This window comes from Heliangelus exortis, chromosome 7, assembly GCF_036169615.1.
Source record: "Heliangelus exortis chromosome 7, bHelExo1.hap1, whole genome shotgun sequence".
Classification (NCBI taxonomy): Eukaryota; Metazoa; Chordata; class Aves; order Apodiformes; family Trochilidae; genus Heliangelus; species Heliangelus exortis.
The window spans coordinates 4,733,856-4,754,899 of record NC_092428.1 but is presented as its reverse complement, the minus strand read 5'-3'; the positions used below and the strand labels follow the sequence as shown (position 1 = coordinate 4,754,899).

General features: G+C 41.7%; 1 protein-coding gene across 16 annotated transcripts in view; it reads right to left on the bottom strand.

Annotated features, from left to right (window-relative positions):
• The window catches only part of ZMIZ1 (zinc finger MIZ-type containing 1), a 332,043-nt gene that overhangs the window by 21,280 nt on the left and 289,719 nt on the right, over positions 1-21,044 (bottom strand). For 10 of the 16 annotated variants that reach the window (XM_071748298.1, XM_071748301.1, XM_071748299.1 and 7 more), the window contains 8 exons: positions 15,515-15,629; positions 13,034-13,251; positions 11,365-11,563; positions 9,728-10,018; positions 7,681-7,863; positions 5,542-5,716; positions 4,114-4,300; positions 670-880 (listed from right to left, as the gene is read on the bottom strand). In XM_071748298.1, coding sequence (XP_071604399.1) covers positions 670-880; positions 4,114-4,300; positions 5,542-5,716; positions 7,681-7,863; positions 9,728-10,018; positions 11,365-11,563; positions 13,034-13,251; positions 15,515-15,629 — 1,579 coding nt within the window. The remainder of the gene's footprint in view (positions 1-669; positions 881-4,113; positions 4,301-5,541; positions 5,717-7,680; positions 7,864-9,727; positions 10,019-11,364; positions 11,564-13,033; positions 13,252-15,514; positions 15,630-21,044) is intronic. The other 6 variants (XM_071748305.1, XM_071748304.1, XM_071748313.1 and 3 more) reach the window with 3 other exon arrangements.

Genomic DNA, 21,044 nt, shown 5'->3' with positions numbered 1-21,044 from the left:
TCAGCTTGATTTCTTATCAATGACAACAGAACAGGCAGGAGCACAGACTCTTGTGTGCAACAGTCTGCATTAAAATACAGTTCTCAGCCCCAAAAGCAGCTAAACCGTGGAAAAGGAGAAACTGCACGGTCCAGACTGCATCATAAAATACAAATTTTTATCCAAAAAGCATTTGAAAAAATCCTCACCACCACCAGTGATTGTGGCGCTGGTGTTCTCATTTCAAACCCAACACAGTTTAATACCTTAATTAAATTAATACTGGGCAGCAGTCTGTACCCCAGTAATCTACTTCTGCTTCAGTACACTTTTAGGCACAATTTAAATAGGTAGGAGATAAATAGGTAATAAATAGGTAGGAGATAAAATTCCCTTCCTCAGGACCACCGGAGGCATCGGAAGGACACTGCTACCTTCTGCCATGATTCAGCAGGAAAAAATTCCCTAATTGCCACTCTGTCTCAACATCATCAAACAAGCACCTTAACAAAAAACAAAAAAAAAACCCAAAAAACCCCGAAACAACAAAACAAACCAAAAAGCATGGGGAAAAAAAAAAAAAAAAAAAAAAAAGAGAGTAAGGCTCTTTCAGCCAAGGCAAAATTTGCAGACTGTGCTAAAGAGCAAAGTCAGCATCAGCAGCAGGAGCTGTGAGCTGTGTGTACTTACACAACAACACGCTGTGACTGTAATTTGAATGGTGTTTCTTCCTGGCTGGCAGACGTGCTTTAGGTGCAGAGGTTTATGAGATGTCTTGTTGTCACCACGCTCGATGGTAAGTGGGGTTGCATTAACGCTGACCTGGACTGAAGCTGGCCAGTTTGTGTTCATTTGTCTGTCCTCATGGTGATAGCACTTGAACTGTAATTCCAAGTCAGACCTGTATGACAACCAATAAATCTTCCTTTAGCTTTGCTTTCACATTCCAAAGGGAGGTGGTTTTGATGCTTGTTTCCTTATCAATCAGATTATTTCTCTAGAATTATTGCCAGTAAAGGATATAACTTATTTTCTTCACAAAAGCCCTTAACAGAAGCAAGTATGAATCAAAATCATGTCACAAAGTTGTTGTTAATATTTTACACTTAAAAAGGACTTCCCTAAGGCAATCACTTTGTTCAAGTAGACCACGGAATGATCCTGGGGAAAGAAAAATGTTAATAGCAGGTAGGTCCTTCCTGTGTGTTAAGAGTTAAGAACAACAAAGTGATGCTCTGCAATGGGTTGTGCTGGTAGACTCTGGATTCTTCACTACTGTTTACAAGACCACTGGAATGAACAGTTGGTCAGATAAAATACAGGTACAGCTAACCCTGCCTTGGAACAGGTAAATCAATTTAGATAAAATGACCCCTGTATCTCACCTTGTGTCTTTCTGTGATGCCAAATTAACACAGCTATGGGTTAAATCTGACCAATTCGGATCCTCTTTCAGAGCATGAAGTCCTCCCACCTCTAATAGTATCTTTCACACATTATTTAACTCCTCAGAAATTAGTTGTATAATGCCTCCAAAAAAGGAAGAGGCTGAGATTCAGTTAGTCACAAACTAAGTGGGTAGGCACTATGACTTCAGTTTCACCCATGGATGTTAACCTTGTGTTAGGAACGACTAATCTGAGAAAGAAATTTAAAAGAACATGAAGAACTGAACTGAAATGTCATGATTCTGCTGTTCACGACAGCAAAAGACAGCTGATTATTCATCTTTTGTGCCTAAAAATCTAGGTGCTCGTTTCTTCCTCTTGCCTGAAAGCAGAAATCTTTATCAGAGCTCTGAGGAACAGCTCGTTCAGGAGATCTCATCACCACAATTGCTGTTTTCCTTATCCAAACCCAGAGATTCCAATTCTGACTTAACATCACCTTTTCTGGGTTTCAAAATATCAAGATTTAGCTCCGGAAAAAAACATGTTTCTTTTAACAAAGGGATGTATAGGATACAAATTACCTGACCTTTCAACATAAGCCAGCTATATTGTCTTTCCAGTTTTTTTTTTTTCCCCCCAATTACTTCATTAACAATTTTGATAGCTCTCATAGCAAGATCCACTGGAGTTTCTCACCTGATAAGAAGACACCACAGTCACCCAAAAGAGGGGTGGCACCTCTGATATAAAAGAGGTCAGATCAAGTAGATCAAGTGCATTCCCAAGGACTCTGAGCAGGGCTGCTGGATGTCACAGAGCAGTGACAGAGCTCAGGAGACCCTCAAGTCCTTAGCAGGCAGTGGGACACTGCTAATAACAGCAGTGCTAAGACTGAACCAGCTTCAAGGAGGCATTTTCCCTGCCTTCAACCTTTCTGTTTCTTGTAACCATGAAGAGTTCCCAGCGGGGAAGAAAAAGAGTTGCACTGCTATTCATGATGTGTGCACACATGAGAAGTTTTGCTGAATATTTTAACTGGCAGAAAAATATTCAGAATTGGCTCGATTCCACCTTTCTTTGTAAAACTGAAATCCATCCACGCATGTGACTAATTCATTTTTCTCTGGAATCCATCCAGCCCTGAGTTAAATGTGAAATGACTTCATTACAGGACCATCCTTTCCCCCCACTGTTAACAAGCTTTTCAGAACAGCAGACCTGAGTGCAGTTTACCTATGAGTCTTCATTAAAAGAAGTTTAAATACAGGCTATGTGTTTGGTGAGCTCAGGAAGCAAGAAAGAGCAGATATTAAGAAACAGTCTCATGCCTCAGTGCAGCACTATAAATCTACTGAATGAGCAAGCACAATCCCCAGCAGTGATTACTTATTAATAAGAACTGGCAAATAACAGCCAAAACTCCCTCTGCTGCGAGTACTCCATGATAATGAAATGCAAGTAAGCAATAACTGACCTCAAAGTTAGGTGTTAATTATTTGGTGTGGTCTGCCTGCAATTTCCCTCTCTCCCAACCCCCAGGCTGCCTCAGGGATTCCTGCATCCCACATCAAGCTTCAGTTTTAGAGTCTGAGTCTGTCCTTGGGGCAGAGAACTGAGAGCACCTCTCTGCCCACCACACCATGGGAACCCAAGTCTTGGGTGAATTCCACCGAATGGGAAGAAGATCCTCAGAAGGAAAAAAGTTGAAGTTATGGCTCCCATTAAGGTTGGGAGGTGGTCCAAGCTTGGAAGGACACTGGAAGTGAGGCAGGTGTAATGAAAAAGGTGGTGAACATGCTACATGTCACTACCTTAGATGCTACCCATGTGAAACAACCCCCAACAAGAACGTGAGGAACTAACCAGCCTACAAAGTGCCTGGAGACAGCCTCAAACAATGGAAGCAGCAGCCAGGATAAACTCCCAGATACTTTCTGAGAAAACGATTGAGGAGACAAAATTATTCCCTGCTATTTGAAAATACATAAACAAATAAAAGATAAAGCTCTCGTTTGATCTAAAGTCCTTCCATGAATATGGTGGAATATTCCAGGACATAACCTGGAGTCACTTATGCAGCTCTATACCACCTAGGAAAAGTACTGCCAGAAAGGAGCACTTGCTGTAAGTAAAAACCAGAAGTCTTTGTATGTGGAAAGCTGTGCCTTGATACTTCTGATCTGTCCTAACTTGTGGAGTCACAGGAGAGGGGGAATTTAGGAAGTGAGTTTCTAAAGTCTGGAGGATTTCAGCACTTGTCTCTCCAAACGATTCCACCAAGCCTCTACACCAGGTCCTTCATTAGGGGGTTATTTTTCATTATCAGATACTCTGCCCCATCTTATTTAAGCATAAACTGTAACAGCCACTTCTGCAACTAACACTTCACAGGCCACAAAGCACCCAGGACTTCGGAGTCTCCCAAATGGAAGTTGATACTGGTGACATACAGGTCCCACACATCCCTCCCACCCAGCCCAGAAAGGGTGGGAAGAGTTGCAGTTGTTTTTTCAGACACTCCATGCCAACTGCTGTCAGCAAGGAGATGCAAGATAGCTCTAGAAGCATTTTAGATCATGTTCTCTCTGGAAAGTGACAGCTGAGAGCACCCGTGAGGTTTCAAAGCCATTTTTCCTCTCTAGACCACAATTTTTGAAGCGAAATTCAGCGTCAAGGCGACGGAAGCTCACCCGACCTGTCACTCCTCCAGGAGTGGGTGCAGACCACCCAGGGCTGAGCTTACCTCCACATCAGTGTCTGGTGAACAGTTGGCCGTAGGTGAAAAACATGGTTACTGACTGCCAGGTTGTGTTCCAGGCGGAAGGGCTCCAGCACAACACCATCTCTGACCGGGAAGGTCAGGCGCAGCTCATCATTGTGGTTGGCTGGGATCGAAGAGGGAGAGAAAGTGTGAACTTTCCCTTTAGCATCTGCAGTGCAACAATAATGTGTGTATTTATACAGGACAGCAACAAACAGCACAGTGATCTGCTACTGGCTCTAAATTAGGAGGTTCATATGCACAGAACTGAAAATTACAGATAACTACATCATCAAGTGACAGGGCTCTAAGTGACAGTGATAGCAAACCAAAGTCTTCTCTTCTCCCACACTTAACATTAGGACCTTAGCATCCCAGCCACAGACAGAGCAAGAATTCCCATTTTTTTTTTTACTGGATAGGTTTTGTGTCCAGGCTTACTCTGTTGGCAGAAGACTGGCAACAAATCTCTTAATTATGGCCAATTCTAGCACTGCTTGTTTTCAGTGCTTTGAACTGAAATCAGCATTACCCTATTAGTTTCAGCAGTTTCATCAGCTGAAACTACCCAAGAAGCTGGTATTCAGTTACTGTCTGATCTCATAGCATGAGGTTCTAGGGTCACTTACAGCTGATCTATAAAATTCAAGTGTCTTTATATGTTGTGTTCTTGCCCATATAACACTGCAGAGGCCACCTTCTTCTGCTTCATTATTTAGCTACCCTGAACTCCAAGCAGGGGTTGCAAAGTGCTAATGCAGCAGCATTTGTTTTACAGAAAACATCAAGGTTCTCCCACTTGCCTAGTAATTGATATCTCCTATTGTTCATCAGTCACTTCAAAACCTCAAACATCTTGTGCTCATATACACACAGATCTTGTTATTCCTGCCCTGTTCCCAGCCAAAAGCAGCTGTGATATTGAGCAGCTTCAAAAGGAACATATATCAATTTTTGGCATACTACTGAATATTCTCCAGAAGCCTGTATGGATCACAATAGAGACACTGCTATAAATATTCACACTTTACTCTGCAGTGATGTTCAAAGAATGGCTCTGACCTTGAACAAAAGAGACCACAATCAAAGTTCACACAATCAACAATAAACCCAAAACCCAGTGTTTTATCCTCAGGAAGCGTATGAAAGGAATACTCCAGGAGTAAAATCCTTAACAAGCTGAACCTGGAAGAACTTTCAAGATACTCTATTTTAGAAGGGGATAGCAGCCTTTCTCTTTTCTGCCCACTGGCTCCAGGGAGCCTGCACCATGAAGGACACCCATCACAACTCAGCAAGCTGAGCCTCTGCCAGAGCAGCAACTGGAGCTACTTTCCAGATTCTGAAATGTCTGTGGCAGGTAACAGAGGGACAAAAAATGCCTGTGGAGGCATTTTGTTCACTACTCACTTGGAGGTGGTGGTAAAGCATTGATATTTGGTTTAATGTCAGGTGGGAATGGTGGTTTGACATCCTGGTTAGGTGACAGGTATGGAGGAATATTGCTCCCTGGAGTCATAGGTGGCGTGGGGTTTCCTGGAACAGGTGAATGAGGGTAATTTGCCACAGGTACAGGCCTCGATGGCTAGAAAATAAATAACATCACATTGTTATTGCAGTCTGAAAATCAGAGTCATAACCCTTGTGAACTGCACTGCTATCAAATAAGAAAGACTACAGACAAGGTAGGAAGGCTCTTCTGTCTCTGGAAGGATGAGAAACCACAGAAGATCCCAGGAAGATGGGGAAGATGGCAGACTAGGGCAGCAAAGGGGAACTGAGACCAGCAGACCAGACAGCTTTATTCAGACAAGCAAGGCTGCCAAGAGGCTTATCAAATTCCTCTGAATGCTCTCTTTCCAAAACCAATCAGCCCTTTGCTTTAGTTTTTCCACACCACCCCAACCTACCCATCCCTTTGTATCTCTTTGGCTTTCCTCCCAAAAGAGCCCCACTGCACAAAAGCCTCCATGAAAAAAAAAATAATTCAAAGGCAAGCAATTAAAATGTCTGTGTCCCTTTTACTTCCATCTATCCTTTTCTCCATCCCTGTCCAACTCATCTACTCAGAATAAAATCTCTGAGGGTCAGGGGAAATCTTTTATTCTGTGTACCTACAATCTGATTCTCTTTGCTGCTGAATAAGCCAAACTAAGAACATGGATGGTATTGAAACACCACTGCTTTTTTTTCCCCCCTTGTAATTAAGGGGATGGCTGCAGTTAACAGAACAAACCAATAATGATGATGCAAAGGATGCTGGCAGTCACATGCCACTCTCTTGTAGGAGCTCATGTACTGTCAGAAGATTTAAGACTTAATTCTGATTATCTAAATGCTGTGCTGCTATCCTAGGATACTGTCAAGTGCATAGGGAGAGAACTGTGTCCTGAAATCTTCAGCATTTACACTTTGCTTTTTTTCTTTAACACACAGAGTTACCATCTTCACAACTGCTACTATCCAGAAGTTCAGGTACTGTCTGTAGCAAGCTGGAATCCCTAGGATTATTTCCCTTCTTAACAAGGTCCCTTATTATCTAGTTTTTTTTTTGCAAAATGGTTGAACGCAAAATAGGGGACTCCTACCACAGATTCCCTGTTAGAAATACCCTGTAAAAAAACCCATAAACTACATCTAAAATAAAACCACATAAAATGGACAGAACACTGAAGAGATGCTCTACAGTAAAGGGTTTTGTTTTCCCTCTTTTTTCCAATAGTGTTTGCTGTGTGAATCACACTGGAACAATTCCAACTCGACACCAATGTGCAACTTGGGTTCTTCAGCTACATTCAAAATCAGGATGTAATCCAGAGACTTCAGCAGCTCATGTTTTAAGAGCAGGTCAGGCCATCAATGGCCCTTCTCATTTTTATACTATACAGATCATTTCAGTGCACATTTCAAAGACAAGACACCTCAGCAAGCCCTCAGGACAAAGTTGGTTTGGAGAATAAAAAGCACTCAAGATGCATCCAATAAAACAGGTTTCAGGCAACGTTTTAAAAATTCTTATTCTTACCCAAAAGAAACAACGCAGAGACAAAAGAAGGGCAAAAAGGGAGGGAAAGCTCAGAGAAAGTCACCCATTCAGTTGCAAGATGGAACAGCTTTTAGTTTGGGCTGGCTTAATCTACCAGTGACCACTGCAGGTCTGAAATTGGGATGCTGCAATGTGGAATTTGCCTATTACAAATTTCCAAAGTTGTGTTCTTGCAGAGTGCCACAAACAGATGAAATACTACAACTGAATTCCACTAGGTACTTCTTTTTACGTGTTATTTTTTAGAGAGAAACCAAGCTTTTCTTACAAAAAACCTTTTATGAGTTGCAGTAACATTCAATTTTCTTCTCAAACTGCTCTGGAATTACAACATAACTTAAGTGAACAAATTGAATCTGTGATATCCAAAGAACTTACTAAAAAACTGTGCTTTTTTTCTCTCTTTATACAGATTATGTACAAGTACTAGCAACAAAATAATTCGTGTGACTTCAGACATAAATGTCTACCAGAATGCACCAAGACAACCTTTAAATTCTTACCTTATAGTATTGCCCCATGTTGACTGTTGGAGGAGGGTACTGCCCCGTGTTTTGCTGGCTTGGCATCCTCTGTCCAGGATAGTTGGGAGACGTGAGGGGTCTTGGAGGGTTGGGAGTGGGGTACTGACCAGGCTGGTTTGGAAACTGGCTATTTGGTCCATACTGCTGGTTTCCATAACTTGGCTGGTTCATGGCAAAGATGAGAGAAGACAAAAGATTTGTTTCACATAAGCAGCTGGGGAGTTGGTTATTGGGAATTCCACCCATTCAAGAGTGGAATCAACCCCAAGAAACCCTCCAAGTGAAAACTCCTCAGCTGAATGCCACTCATGCCTAAACCTGATGGCTGGGGGTGAATATTCCCTCAGGAACATAAAAGTCCCACAAACCAGAGCAGAAGAGCCATGTACAGTAACACACACTCCAGCCTTGCAGTGCCAGCAGAGTTACAACCAGATGAAATGCTGACAAATCAGCTGCATTTTCACAAGTGCTACCAGCCCCAAGCCTCAGGCTCCTCTTCCAGATGCTTCCAGAGAAAGGAAGCACAAGGAGGAAAAGTAGCATTAGAAGAAATAAAAATAAATGCTGGGATGGGCAGAGAAGTTGTGTTGTCCATGGCTGGCCTTGTGCCAGTGTTTAGTGATACCTTAACAAGTAAAGAGAAGCTGTCACTAGTCATAAACACCCTGCTAGTGGTAGCTAGTACTGTGCTACAGTTTTGGAATCAAAGTAATGAAAATTGGAAATTTAAAGGTAGTAAAATGTCAATTTGAAAAAGATAAACAGCCTTCCTTAAGACAGGAAATCTGAAGATAAAAATTATCTGAACAAGCCACATTCTGTTTTCTTAACTGTAAAGTAAGTAGCAGCATTCAGAGCCAAAAGCCTTCCCTGAGAAGCAACTCCTGCAAAAGCAAGGAACATTTTTTTGTTTCTGATTAATTTCTTTATTGAAAAAAAAAAAAAAGTTTGCAGGTGAGGAAAGAAATGTAGCTCAATAGCAAATGTTTGCTATATGTTCTGCACACAGTACTCTTTGCTGTATGTTTTCTACAAACTACCATTACTATCATCAGGTTAATACCATAATATTCAAAGCTCTACACCTGGAGTTATAGATGTTATAGTCGAAGTTTAATAAAATATCTCCCCAGGAAATTATTTCTGAAGCTTGTAATGCTGCAGTAAATGCATAGAGATGGTTGGTGGGATTCTCAAAAGCATCACCAGAAGAATCTCTGATTCACACCAATCTGAAGAGTAAAATGCACTGGTACTTTTGAAAATCCAGCAGCTCACCTCTCTGCATCTTTGGTTGTCTCCATTTCTTTAACATTTTGACCCCAAGGGTTTTGCCCAAGGTCATACTTCAGGTCAGTGGCAATGCTGTTTTGTCTACAATGCCACTTGGATGTCTTAAGACACCATGGGAACTGAGAAACACCACACTCCAAATAAACTTACATTAGATAACTGCTGACACAGAGGGATTTGAGTTCAACATGATTTATATTCATCTCAATGCTTAGGAAAACCAAGCCTCAAGAAGCCTGGAAAGCACTAGGTCTTTAAAATAAATGTTATTACTATTGGTGTTTATACAACCTATGCCCTGTATCTCTTTAGAACAATAAAACCATCCAAGAAAATGCAGAAGACATATGCACTGGGCTCAAATGAAGCATTTCACCTTCAGCATCTTTTTATACACTGTCACATGAAATAAATCCCCCCCTGTGAAGGAAGTCTGCTTAAGGTCTATGAATCCACCATCCAGCACAAGAACCTGAAACTGACATTTTGAAGGCTCAGCTGGTTTGGGGCCTTTCTTGATTTTAATGACTGTCATTTGAGTAACATAGCAAAGGCCAACCTGAATACTTTAGAGGCTCAAAAGAAAGAGCTGCTGATGCTCATTTTAACACCAAGGTTGGAAGAAAGATGTACCTATAAGCTGCATGGGAATTCACACCACCCATTATCCAGCACGTTGCAGCACTCTGTCCACATAATAGTGTACAAAAAACGTAATTTATTTTATTACCTCTCCTGGGTATGGTCTCTTTATGCCCTGTATGGGCAAAGACTGGGGGCGTGGGCCTGGGTAGGCTTGCTGGGGCATCCTCTGCCCATGGGTGCTGAAGGGACTCATTCCAGGAGGCCGAGGCTGGTTCATGCCCATGGGTGGCCCACTCATGCTGGAAGGTGTCATTCCTGCTCCCATGCTTGCTGGGTTCATGTTGCCTGGCATAGAAGCAGGGCCACGAGGACCAGGCTGGTTCATAAACTGGTTGTTGTAAGCCTGAGTTGGACCCATCTGGAAAGAGGAACAAACCTTCAACAGAAGAAGAAGAAGAAAAAAAAAAAAGAATAAAATGCGACATGCATTTAAAATGAGAGGAGGGAGCTCAACATGCTTAGGGGGGAGGGAAGAAGGGGGGGGGGTTTATGTCGCATTTTCCTTCCATGTTCTCCAACATTTGATGGGTGGTGATGTTATTTACAGTAAAAATTCAGTTGGGATTGCAGAAAGCATAAGAGAGAAAAACAGGTGTAAGTCTAAGGTGAACAATTAAATCCAATAAATTGGATACTTTAAGGTAATAGGTTAGGAAGTTAGCTGTGTAAATACAGCCCAACACCAGAGTTTCTAAGACACTGTGGTTCTTCACATCACTCAGCACATGGGCTCATACAGTCCAAAACTCATAGAGGTAAAAAAGCTGAGGATGAAAAAACCTGAGCTGAATAATTGATTATTACTGATTATTATTGAACCTGCCTTATTTTAAGAAAAAACCCATACTATATGAAGTAATGACATGCTGCAGGCTATGGATCATCAGAAATGCATATCTATGTTGTCACAGACATTATTAAAAACCAAATCTCTTTTCTACCATTTTTTCCTTGTTGGAAGAGAGAAAAAAGCAACCAAGCAACTGTAGCTGGCAAAATAAACACTTAACCAAATGGTACAAAACCAGTTCCAAGAGTCTGGAACATCTCACCAACTACTCAAGAGTATCACAGGGCTAGCAAAGGTAGCACTAATAAATACACCAGAAAAGAAGGTTCTGGGAAGACCTAATAGCCACCTTCCAGTACTTGAAGGGGGTCTACAGGAAGGCTGGAGAGGGACTGTTTCCTAGGACTTGTTGTGATAGGACAAGTAGCAATGGTTTTAAATTAAAGTAGATTTAGATTGGATGTTAGGAACAATTTTTTTACCACGAGGGTGGTGGAAAAATAGAACAGGTTGTCCAGAGAGGTGGTTGAGGCCTCATCCCCAGAGATATTCAGGGTGAGGCTTGAGGAGGCTCTGAGCAACCTGATCTAGGTGAGGATGTCCCTGATTACTGCAGGGGGGTTGGACTGGGTGACCTTTTGGGGTCCCTCCCAACCCAAATTATTCTATGGTTTGAGTCAGCTGCTGCCATAACTTTGCTTAATTTTCATTTTTATTTTGAAGGGGCAATCTCCAGACTACAAAATTCACTTGGGCAAGATTTATGGGGGAAAAACACAGGAGACCAACTCATACCCAGGTACCCACATCCCAGCGGTTTCCCATGGGGTTTTATAATCATGCTCATGCATGCACATAAAACACAGGAGGCACCCTCATGAACAGGGGAGCCCAAATCAGGCAGGTATGGAGACATAGGGTCACTCTCTTACCGGTCCATACTGGTTCATGTCCTTATTCTGTGTCTCCTGAAGGGCTGCCACCGTGGCTGTGGCTGTGGCTGTTGCTGTGGCAGCTGCAGCTGCAACTGCAGCAGCAGCAGCAGCAGCAGCTGGCTGGGTGAAATCAGCTGGGGGTCTCGTGTGGGGGGGGATCCCCATTCCTGCAGGGGTGTTTGGGCCTCCAGGGTAACTAGGAAAGAAATAAAAATAAAAAAAAGAGAGAGAGACACACACACAATTAAGATGCGCCTGGTGGGTTTTGTTTTTAAGGTTGTCCTGATCCTCATCTGGAACTGTTCCAAGCTTGGGTATCAGTGTCTAATGAAATCAGGAGAGGGAATTAGGTGTGTACATGAGATCCAAGTGTTGCTCAGATGCAGCAGTCAGGGGGCTGCCAGGGGGATATTGCAAGGCACTGCTCTCAGCTGCTCTGTGGTGCTTTTGCAGCTCTGGGGCTCCCTGGGAAGTTGTGCTGAGATCCTGGAAGTTAATGCAGGCTCCATTTCCCAAACCTGGAGGGAAAGATTGCACAGAAGCAGGAACAGGGAGCTTCCTCCACCACCACAGTGTGGTCATCTGCCTCACTGGTGACTTATGCCAAGTGTTCCCCATGCTTTAAAAGCATGGAGATATTTCAAAAGAGCCTGGATGTGGCACTCAGTGCCATGGTCTAGCAACCGCAGCGGTGGATCAAGGGTTGGACTTGATGATCTCTGAGGTCCCTTCCAACCCAGTCAATTCTATGATTCTATGATTTCTCCCCCAACCTTAGCAGAAAGGCCAGCAGAGACCCAATGGAGTCAGCTCTGCTGGATCCCACACAACATATTTTGCAGTTCCTACCCAGCTCTCCTATTGATTCTAAGATAAATTAAGCTAAACCATGTGCCCTTCCCACTCCGAGACACCACCTATCTCCATAGATAAGGGCCAGTAGGCTGTGTCCATTACAGAGATGTTAAAAGAAACTTTCTGACAACTTATTCAAGGTCAGTCAGTAAATCAGTGGCAGAGATGAAAGGAGTGGTAAAGAAAGTAAGTTCCCTGAGTCCCAGGGCTGTGTTCTTCACACCAGACTTAGCAGAGGGCTCCTGAAAAGTGCACTTAACCACCCCTCTTTAAAAAGCACAGACACAGAAAGTTAAAAGGTAACAAAACCCAAGTTTTCAGTTTTTACTTCACTAGTGCAGCTTGTGCTTCCCCAAAATAAATACCCAGCTCATCCACCTCTCTTAGCAAACATCTTCACCCCCAATTCTTTTCAAGTTCCTGCTGTGGAGTTAAATCTTTGGGCAGAAATATCCCACTGCATTACTTACTTTGCCCACTACTGAAGCTGATTCCTCCATACACAGGCAGAAATTATACCATCAATACCTTTCACATCCTGGCCTTATTAAATGTTAATCATGCCTAAGCCTGTGGTCTGTTTAACAATCTCTCTTAATTAAAACTTTATTTGGGGGGTTTATTAGAGCTAATTGATTGACCCAAGCCACTTCCATTTACTGTGATGAATTTCCTTGCAGTTTGGGTGGCTGATTTCGGAAGCTGTAAAAGCAGCACACACTCCTCTTAACCAGCATAAAATAAAGAAATCCACCACAGCTCTCTACCTGCTCACTCCAACAACTTGTATCAACTATTTACATCCCCTTACCTGCCACCAAAGCCTCCACTTCCAGGATAATTGGGTCGTCCATACATGCCCTGCTGGATGTATGGCTGGGTGGAGCCTGCCTTGGCTGAGAACTGCTGCTGCTGCCCAGCAAACTGAGGGGAATTGATCCCAGGGTTGCTGGTAGTCATCCCAGAAGCCATGGGATTTCCTGCTGGGTTCATAGGGTTGTTAGCATTTGCCATTGGATTTCCCAGCACCTGTGAGTAGGAAGAGGAGAGAGTAAGGAGCTGGACCTTGAACCACACATCAAGCGAACGAAGTGGATGTGCTGCAGGTGGTAAATGGAAATATAAATTTAAAATATAAATATATAAATATAAAACATAAACTCCTGTACTTTGAAGTCTAAAAAGCATGCATCTTGCTGCTGTCTAGGTGCACATTCCTGGCGATTTCTCCTTTTGCAGTTTCCAAACAAATGAGAGGTTCTGATCTCTGAATTATCCTTCCCAGCAGACTTTTAACTTGGCTCAAGCCAAGCTAAGACTTGTACAAAAGTTGTGATGAAAACCTGCTCAAAATATGCTCTGTAGGTGACAAATTCATCTGATTAGGAGAAAATGCATACTTTTTACCTTTTTTTTTCTTTTTTTTTTTTTTAATGTAGGACTTTGAAATAACTTTGAAATATTCAGGCCCACTGGCATACTGCAAAGGCTACAACAAACCCCAAAACTGTGAGAGAATATATTTCAGTGGCTTAACCTGGTCTTGAATCTAACTCTCTCTAAAGTGTACAGAAGTCTGCTGCTTGTTTTTATTGCTTCATACATGAGAGTCCTCTGCTATATTTTTAAAAAGGCTTGGTATGCTTGCTTGAAACAGTTTATTTCCAATGAAACCCAAAATACTATGATTTCCATTGAGATGTAAGTATGGCTATGCAGGGACCACCTGCACAGAAATCTGCCTCCTATTTGGGAAGAAATTTAGTGGTTGTGGCTTTTGCAGAAGACCAAGTCATCAGCTTTGGGAATTTGTGAAAGGGAATCAGTGAGCCCAGCTCATTCCTTTTCCTTGGGGTGCATGAAGATTTATGGGGAGCTCTGTCAGTCGTTTCCATCCCCTTTGAACTGCTACAACTAAGCTACTTTTTTTCTTTTATTACACATTCCCTTCTGAAGCATCACAAAGTTAGTTAATAATATCAGTGTTCTTATCATAACAGAAACTGATAGAGTTTTTTCCATTGTTTATGGTGGATTGGTTTCGGTTTTGTTTTTTGGTTGGTTGGGGGTTTGTGTTTTGTTTGGTCATTTGGGGTTTTTTTTCCTTTTTAAGTGTGAAGGAGTTCCACAAGAAACTATACTTCTGTTTTGAACCCAATGTATGGACCTAAGTGTTTACTCAGGTGTTTCTCTCCCAGATGGATACTTTTTCTCTTAAAAAGGAAGCAACAATAATAAATGATGTTCTAGTTCCTGTAACTGCTTTCCTCTCTGTATTTTTTGAAGAAAGATTTTGCCACAACCAGGACTTACATCAACGTGAGCATCTACAGACATGGGCCCTGAATACTTTATTTCTCAAAGGGCTCAAATCTGTAACAATTTTGGTTGTCATTTCCTGACCAAAATTAAAATACATTTTTTTAAAGTACACAGAACATTTTGTATGGGATCCAACATGATTTGGAAAAGGTAGAAAAGGCAGGCTAGATTTATGAACTATTTGCAGTCATTATAGTGATACGTTTAGAGCACTTCATCTATGGTGTGAGGAAATGCTGGTGTCTGAGAGGTTTATTTGGGCCACATAGGTTGGAGAGCACCCTAGCACAAGTAATTGGTGTCTCCTTCATTAAAGCTGCTTCTTTTTGCAGAGCATAATTCAATATATGTTGCAGAAGAGAGGTAAGAGTGGAGAGAACCAGATGAAATCTCAGCCAGCATGGCTTTCACCTAGAAGCCAGAAGCTCATGCTTTTGCTGTGATGTGTATTGAAATACTTGTGCAAAGTTAAGGCAGTATTAACAGGAAAAAAAGTATTAACACTGAAAAAAGCACAGCCTAGAGCTGCTGGTTAGCACCTCAATGTGGGGGTAGACTTGGCACTGGATTTCACCAGCCCACAAGTATGACACAACCCCAGGTAAAATCGACACAAGCATTTGGCAAATCTAGTTACAATTTTTATTTTTAATAGAACGAGTCTCAATCTGAAATTCCCAAGGGGTTTGGGATTACCCCACAATCATGCTTTTAGTGTTGAAACCATATGGTGCAAAATATGTGCTAAACCCAAGCCTGACATTTGCAGCTCAAGGAGTTTCTGACTCAAGCTCTCAGACACCTTTTTGCATGCCACCAAAGGGGAAAAAAAAAAAGCACTGTGTAGAACAAAGAGAACACGGCCACTGTTCTTGATACCACAAGGATTTTTTAATAAAAAGCTTTCTATTTTGCAAACATTAGTGAAAACTCACATCTAGAAGGGTGGGAGCATCAAAAGGAAGCTTACCTGGCTTTGAGAGGTGTTAGTCACACCCCATACTGTGGTGACCACTGATAAAGAGCCTGGAGGCTGGTTGGTATTTTGCTGCCAGGGAACAGAATCATAAGGGAAAGACCCATCACTGCAAAAAGAAATGTTTTAGGAGGGTGAGATTTTGGAAGTTCAAAAAGAGGCAAATTGCTGGTGGGGACAAAGGGATTAACACCTGAACTCTCCACCCCTCCTTCCATTAATAGCTTAATATTGTCAGAAGCATAAAGTTTCTTTAACAGCAACGTGATCATATGAAAACCACACAGACCTAAAGAATTCCTTAAACATGTTAAAACCCAGGATTTTGAACATAAAGGTCTGATAGCAATGAAAGCAAAAATAAACTCGGCTTAGAGATCCCAACAAAGACACTGTGCAAATTGTTCAGAAGCACTTATTGTTTGCAATCCATCTCAAGCTCTCCAAAAATCACTGTTTCAGCTGCCTCCTATCAATTCAATTCGATTTGGAGACCAGACTGCAGCTCCACTGTCTGCACTGGGTCCTCAAATGGCCAGAAAAGCCTTGAAAGGAAAAGCAGTTCAACATAATTTTGAAAAGTAAATTGAAATTCAGATAGTGTTCTCCCACACGATGGATAAGCTGCATGCCAAAAACAGTATTAGCTAATCAGCATTCTAGGAAACCAACTGCAGATACGTAACACATCTTTCAGATAAATATGTGGATGAGAGGATTGAATTTTGCCATTAGCTTTGTCCACAGATACAAGCAAACATTTCTTAACAGTTCTTGTTCTACAAAAGTATTGGTGGCTTCAAAATCAACGCCAGGTAGGTGTTGCATAATTAATGAAATATGGTAAATCTGCTGAAAGTAACAAGTAATCCTGTAACTCAGAAATACAGCCCACTTGAAATCTGCACGTTCTTTTACTATCAACTTGTAAATCAGATTTCTATTTGCATATACACACACACACAGGATCTTCCCTCATCTAGACAGAGACACCATTTAATACACACACACATTGCTCTTTTCTTTTCAAACACCACTGACTTGTACTTTATATCAAGGACTCCATTTTTAGCTGGGCTACCACCTTCCACTGGAATTCTGTACAGGGCTGCCTTGCCTAAAAAATCCATCCAGGTCCTTTAGCCACATGTTTCAAAGCCAGCACCATGAAGTGCCACACAATTAACTCTGATGAGACATGGAGCTGACTCTCCCAGTGCACTCCAGGCTTGGACCACTTCTTCCTCTTGTGCTGTGAGCCAAAATCAAGGACTACCCATGCATTCATTCCCTAGCCTGTTCCTAACACTTAGTGTGCATCATTTAAGGACAGGAATTGTAATGATACTTCTTTGTGTATCACACATGATAACAGCTGTCCATGACCCAAGTTACAAATAATCTCACAACAGCAACTGCAGCAGTGTAAGAAGGTAAAATGAAGCAGTGAATACATTTTAAAAACAGCCAGGAATTCTCAAACAACTTCCACAATGCTCTGCCAGCACCACAGCACTGTATTAGAACAGAAGGGTGAATTTGAAGCGATCAGTTTGTTTCAAAATACCCAAATTGAATAAGCAACTAAAGCATAAAATAAAATAAAATGAAATAAAATAAAATAATTAGGGGAAAGAATAATTTCCCCTGACAAATAATTAGGGGAAATTTCTGAAAACCAGTAATTCTCTGTAGGATGCTTGACACGTAATGCTTACATTGACAGCATCCACACAAAATGAGGTGTGAATGAGGGCATATTTAACACCTTCCTTGCAATCCTCCTAGATGCTTTTCCTTTAGAATATTTTCTCCTAGAAGGCTGAAAACCTTACCCCACTCATTCAGAGGCTCAGACAATGGCTTCAGTGACTAATACCTAAAAGTGATGCAAGGCTTCAGCAAGTCCCCTCCACCAGCATGGAGACAAATGATGACTAACCCAGGATTTGTGACTCCTGTGAAGCCTCCTCCTTTTTTCCTACCATGAACGATGACTCCTTCCTTACATCCCTCTCTGACGGGTCCTGATGATGTCTGCTCTGTGATGTGTTTGGATATTTCTGGCACATATGAGTGGTTGTATAGTTCAGTGACCAGAAAGAAGCTCTCTCTATGACTTAAGCAGTGAAAGGACTGACATTCCCCACGGATGCACTGTGGCAAAGAGTTGGCAAGTGTGTAAGTAAGAAGGGTCATGACAGGCAGGGATCAAACCAAGGAGTCACTGAAGGCTCTTCTAATGCAAATATGCCATATATGTTGTATGCAAACTCAAACTTTGACCTAGGTGAGAAGTTACAACTATTTCTTCACTTTCTTTGCCTCCAAAGCATGCTTCTCTTAACCACTCCTCTGCCCTCCTGAACACACAAGAGACTTTGTATAGTATTCATCCCTACTTTCCAATAGTAGAGTCAGAGCATTTGTTTAGTGGAAGGTAAAAGAAGGGTCAATCACTGGATTTTTACTCTATTACTCTTTAAATGGGTGCACCTCAAGAAACCATATTGTAGACTTAAGATGAAAGCCTCCAGCACAGGACCCAGGGGTAAAATATGAAGGCCAAAAAAAAAAAAAAAAAACCAAAAAACCACCCCAAAACCAAAACAAACCAGGTATAGATTTGTTGATAAATATTGACTGTGTCCACAGAATCACAACTGCCACGTCATCCAATATGGGATTCAGCTTTAAATAGCAGACAACATTAATAGCAGAAATTGTGGCAACAATTAAGTAGTGATAAATGTGCCTGGCAGACCTTGCTGCACTAGACCTCACATCACTCCAACTTCACTTGAGTTATCCCAATGGGAAATGAGTGAGATCCTGGTGGGCTGCATTCCCTAGCATGATGCCCTGGCTCATCCCCAATTCCACAGATATCTGAGAATAACTTGTACCATACAGGAGACAATAACCACCCTTATTTCTTTGGTTTCATGCAGTAGGCTGAAACTTGTGCCACTCCACTAAAGGTTTGCATATCCCTCCACATCACTCTTTCAGCCTGTGTCTCTCAGACAACCCAAAGGAATACTCCCACCATCAGAGGAAAATCCATGTCAGTACCCTAATGAAACGTGACCAATCTTCTGCTAATTTGCAAAAGACCACTGGCTTTCTGCTGTTCTTATAGAGAGCTGTGAATTATCCTGAAATCCCTTTCTTTAAGCCTGAAAATGGCAGCAATGGGGAGAGAAGCTTCAACCACTCCAGCCACAGGGAAATGCTGCCCATGACATTGTTCCTCTTGAACAGTACAAGGGTAATTAAGTCTCTCACTACACCCTGGAGGGCACTGAGTCAGTTTGGGCTCAGCTGGAGTCCACTAAAAGAGTATTGACTAAATTTATAAGAGTGTTAATGAACCTATACATACCACTGGTCAGCATTAAAAGCCCAACAACAGAGGAAGCCATAGAGCAAAGAGGAAGAGATGGAGGAAAATTATTTCTCAAACTATGATGCAGTCAAACTGCAATCAAGGAATAAGGAGGAAGGATTTCTTAGCTGCTGGCAAATGTACTGAAACCACCGTAATGCAACATTCATGTCAGAGAGTACATCAGTCTAAACATCTTTTCCTAATCCTAGGACCAAGAACACAGAACCAGGCAGATATCTGACCTCTTTGAAGTACCTGGGGACTTCATGTCAGACACAGAATTAGTTAATTCTAATAAAAGTTGCTAAATAATATGAGTAAAACAATACCAGTGAATTACTGTAATTTATACATGACTTGTGGCATTATTTGAAAATGCTGTATTTGAAGTGTGTTTATGTTGTCATTACAGCAATTGTATGTGTACCTGATACTCTGTTTACATTTCTTCATTGATTGAGGAAGGAAAGATTCAGATGACTGAGTGAAGGAGGCATCCCTGGAGCATTGCTGCTTTACAGGTGGAGGAGGATAACAACTGGAATTACACATTGTTTTCAGAACACTTGTTGAGAGGCCCAGGTGTCTAGAACCCTACTTTTGTAAGGTTTAAACACTGGAAATCTATCAGCTACTGCAGAAATGCATCACTGGTTGGTATTCTCAAAAAACCTTTTCACTCCAAGCACTAGCATCAAGTTTGCAGTAGTTTCTGCTCCTTGCTCTCAAGCCAGCTTTATGGTTTTGGAGGGGTCTTTAACACTTCTGAAGCAGTCATCCCTACCTGACTGGGGGCTGACAGAGTCCACACAATCCTTTAAATCAAATGCCAGTGTCACACTGATTGACATTTCTCCTGTGTTTTCTTTTGTCACCCACAGACACCTCCAGAGGAGAGCATCTGTCAGGGCAGAGAGCTATCCAGGCCCAACACTCCTTTGCAGTTACACATGGCCCAACCTCAGAATGCCCCAAAGACTGCCCCAAACCAGGGCTCCTGATCTTTTCTTGCCTGCTGGCACCTCTCTGTCTCTGCACCTCTGGGTGCAGGTGTGCTCAGGGTGCCCAGCACCCCCTGGGCTGTATTCTTGGTTGGAGCCTCTAGGTGACACCACTTTAATACAAACAAAACAATTTCCCATACCAGGCTCCTTGCTCCTGCCTCACCCCTTTTTCCCCCCCCTAAAACCTCAACACTCTGCAGTGGAAAAAACATCACAAATCCCACAATCAGAACAAGAACTCAAGCCCTGGGTAACTGTAGCACCAATAGATGTGTTTCATGCCCAGATTTTCTCACAAGTTAGGCAGCTCAGCTTGTTTCATCCTTTTTTTTTTTTTTTTTTCACTTGGGTTTCTCAAATGAACACCAGTCACGTAGCTTTAATTATTAACCTGGATTCAGTTAGCAATCCCTCTTGATTAGGGCACCACCATGAACTTATTTTAACCATACTCTTTTCTAAGAAAAAGACTGTTTTACATGGTGCAGTGCAAGGACTGCATTTGAACCGCCTTTTTGGTATGTTCATATTGGGAAAGAGGCATAAATTTCACCACATTTTTATAATTTTTGTATCAGTACAAACAAAATCTAACAATTTCTTTAAAAATAAAATCACAAGAAGAGATGGAATGCTATTAGCAGTTTCCTGCAACACCAAAATCCTTCAGAAAGGCCTTCGGCTAAATTTTTCCCAATTCGCTAAGCTAGGAATCCCTCAAAATCTATTAATAAATAATAGATCAAATGGATTTTTAATTTTTTAAAATTCTGGTGAAATTTCCACTGAAAATGTCATAGGCCTGCTTCAGAAAAAACCCAACAATGCGACACCTGAAAGCCAAAATTTTTTTCCCACTTGCTGGCAAATCAAAAGCATTTCAGAAATCTGCTTTTGTTTTTTTCTTTAAAACTCTGGACAGTTAGAAGGCAACAACTGATATCTCATTTTTCACTGAGATTTTTTTTAAAGGGGAACAAAACCAATGCCTCACCAGCTGAGACACATGCACCACCTTCATATGGCTAAAGTGCTTGGCCAAAGCGTTTCAACTTAAAACACTTTAAATCAGTTTTCAATCTAGTTAACAGATACTAAAAACATTGGTACCAAAAAATTTTCATAACAC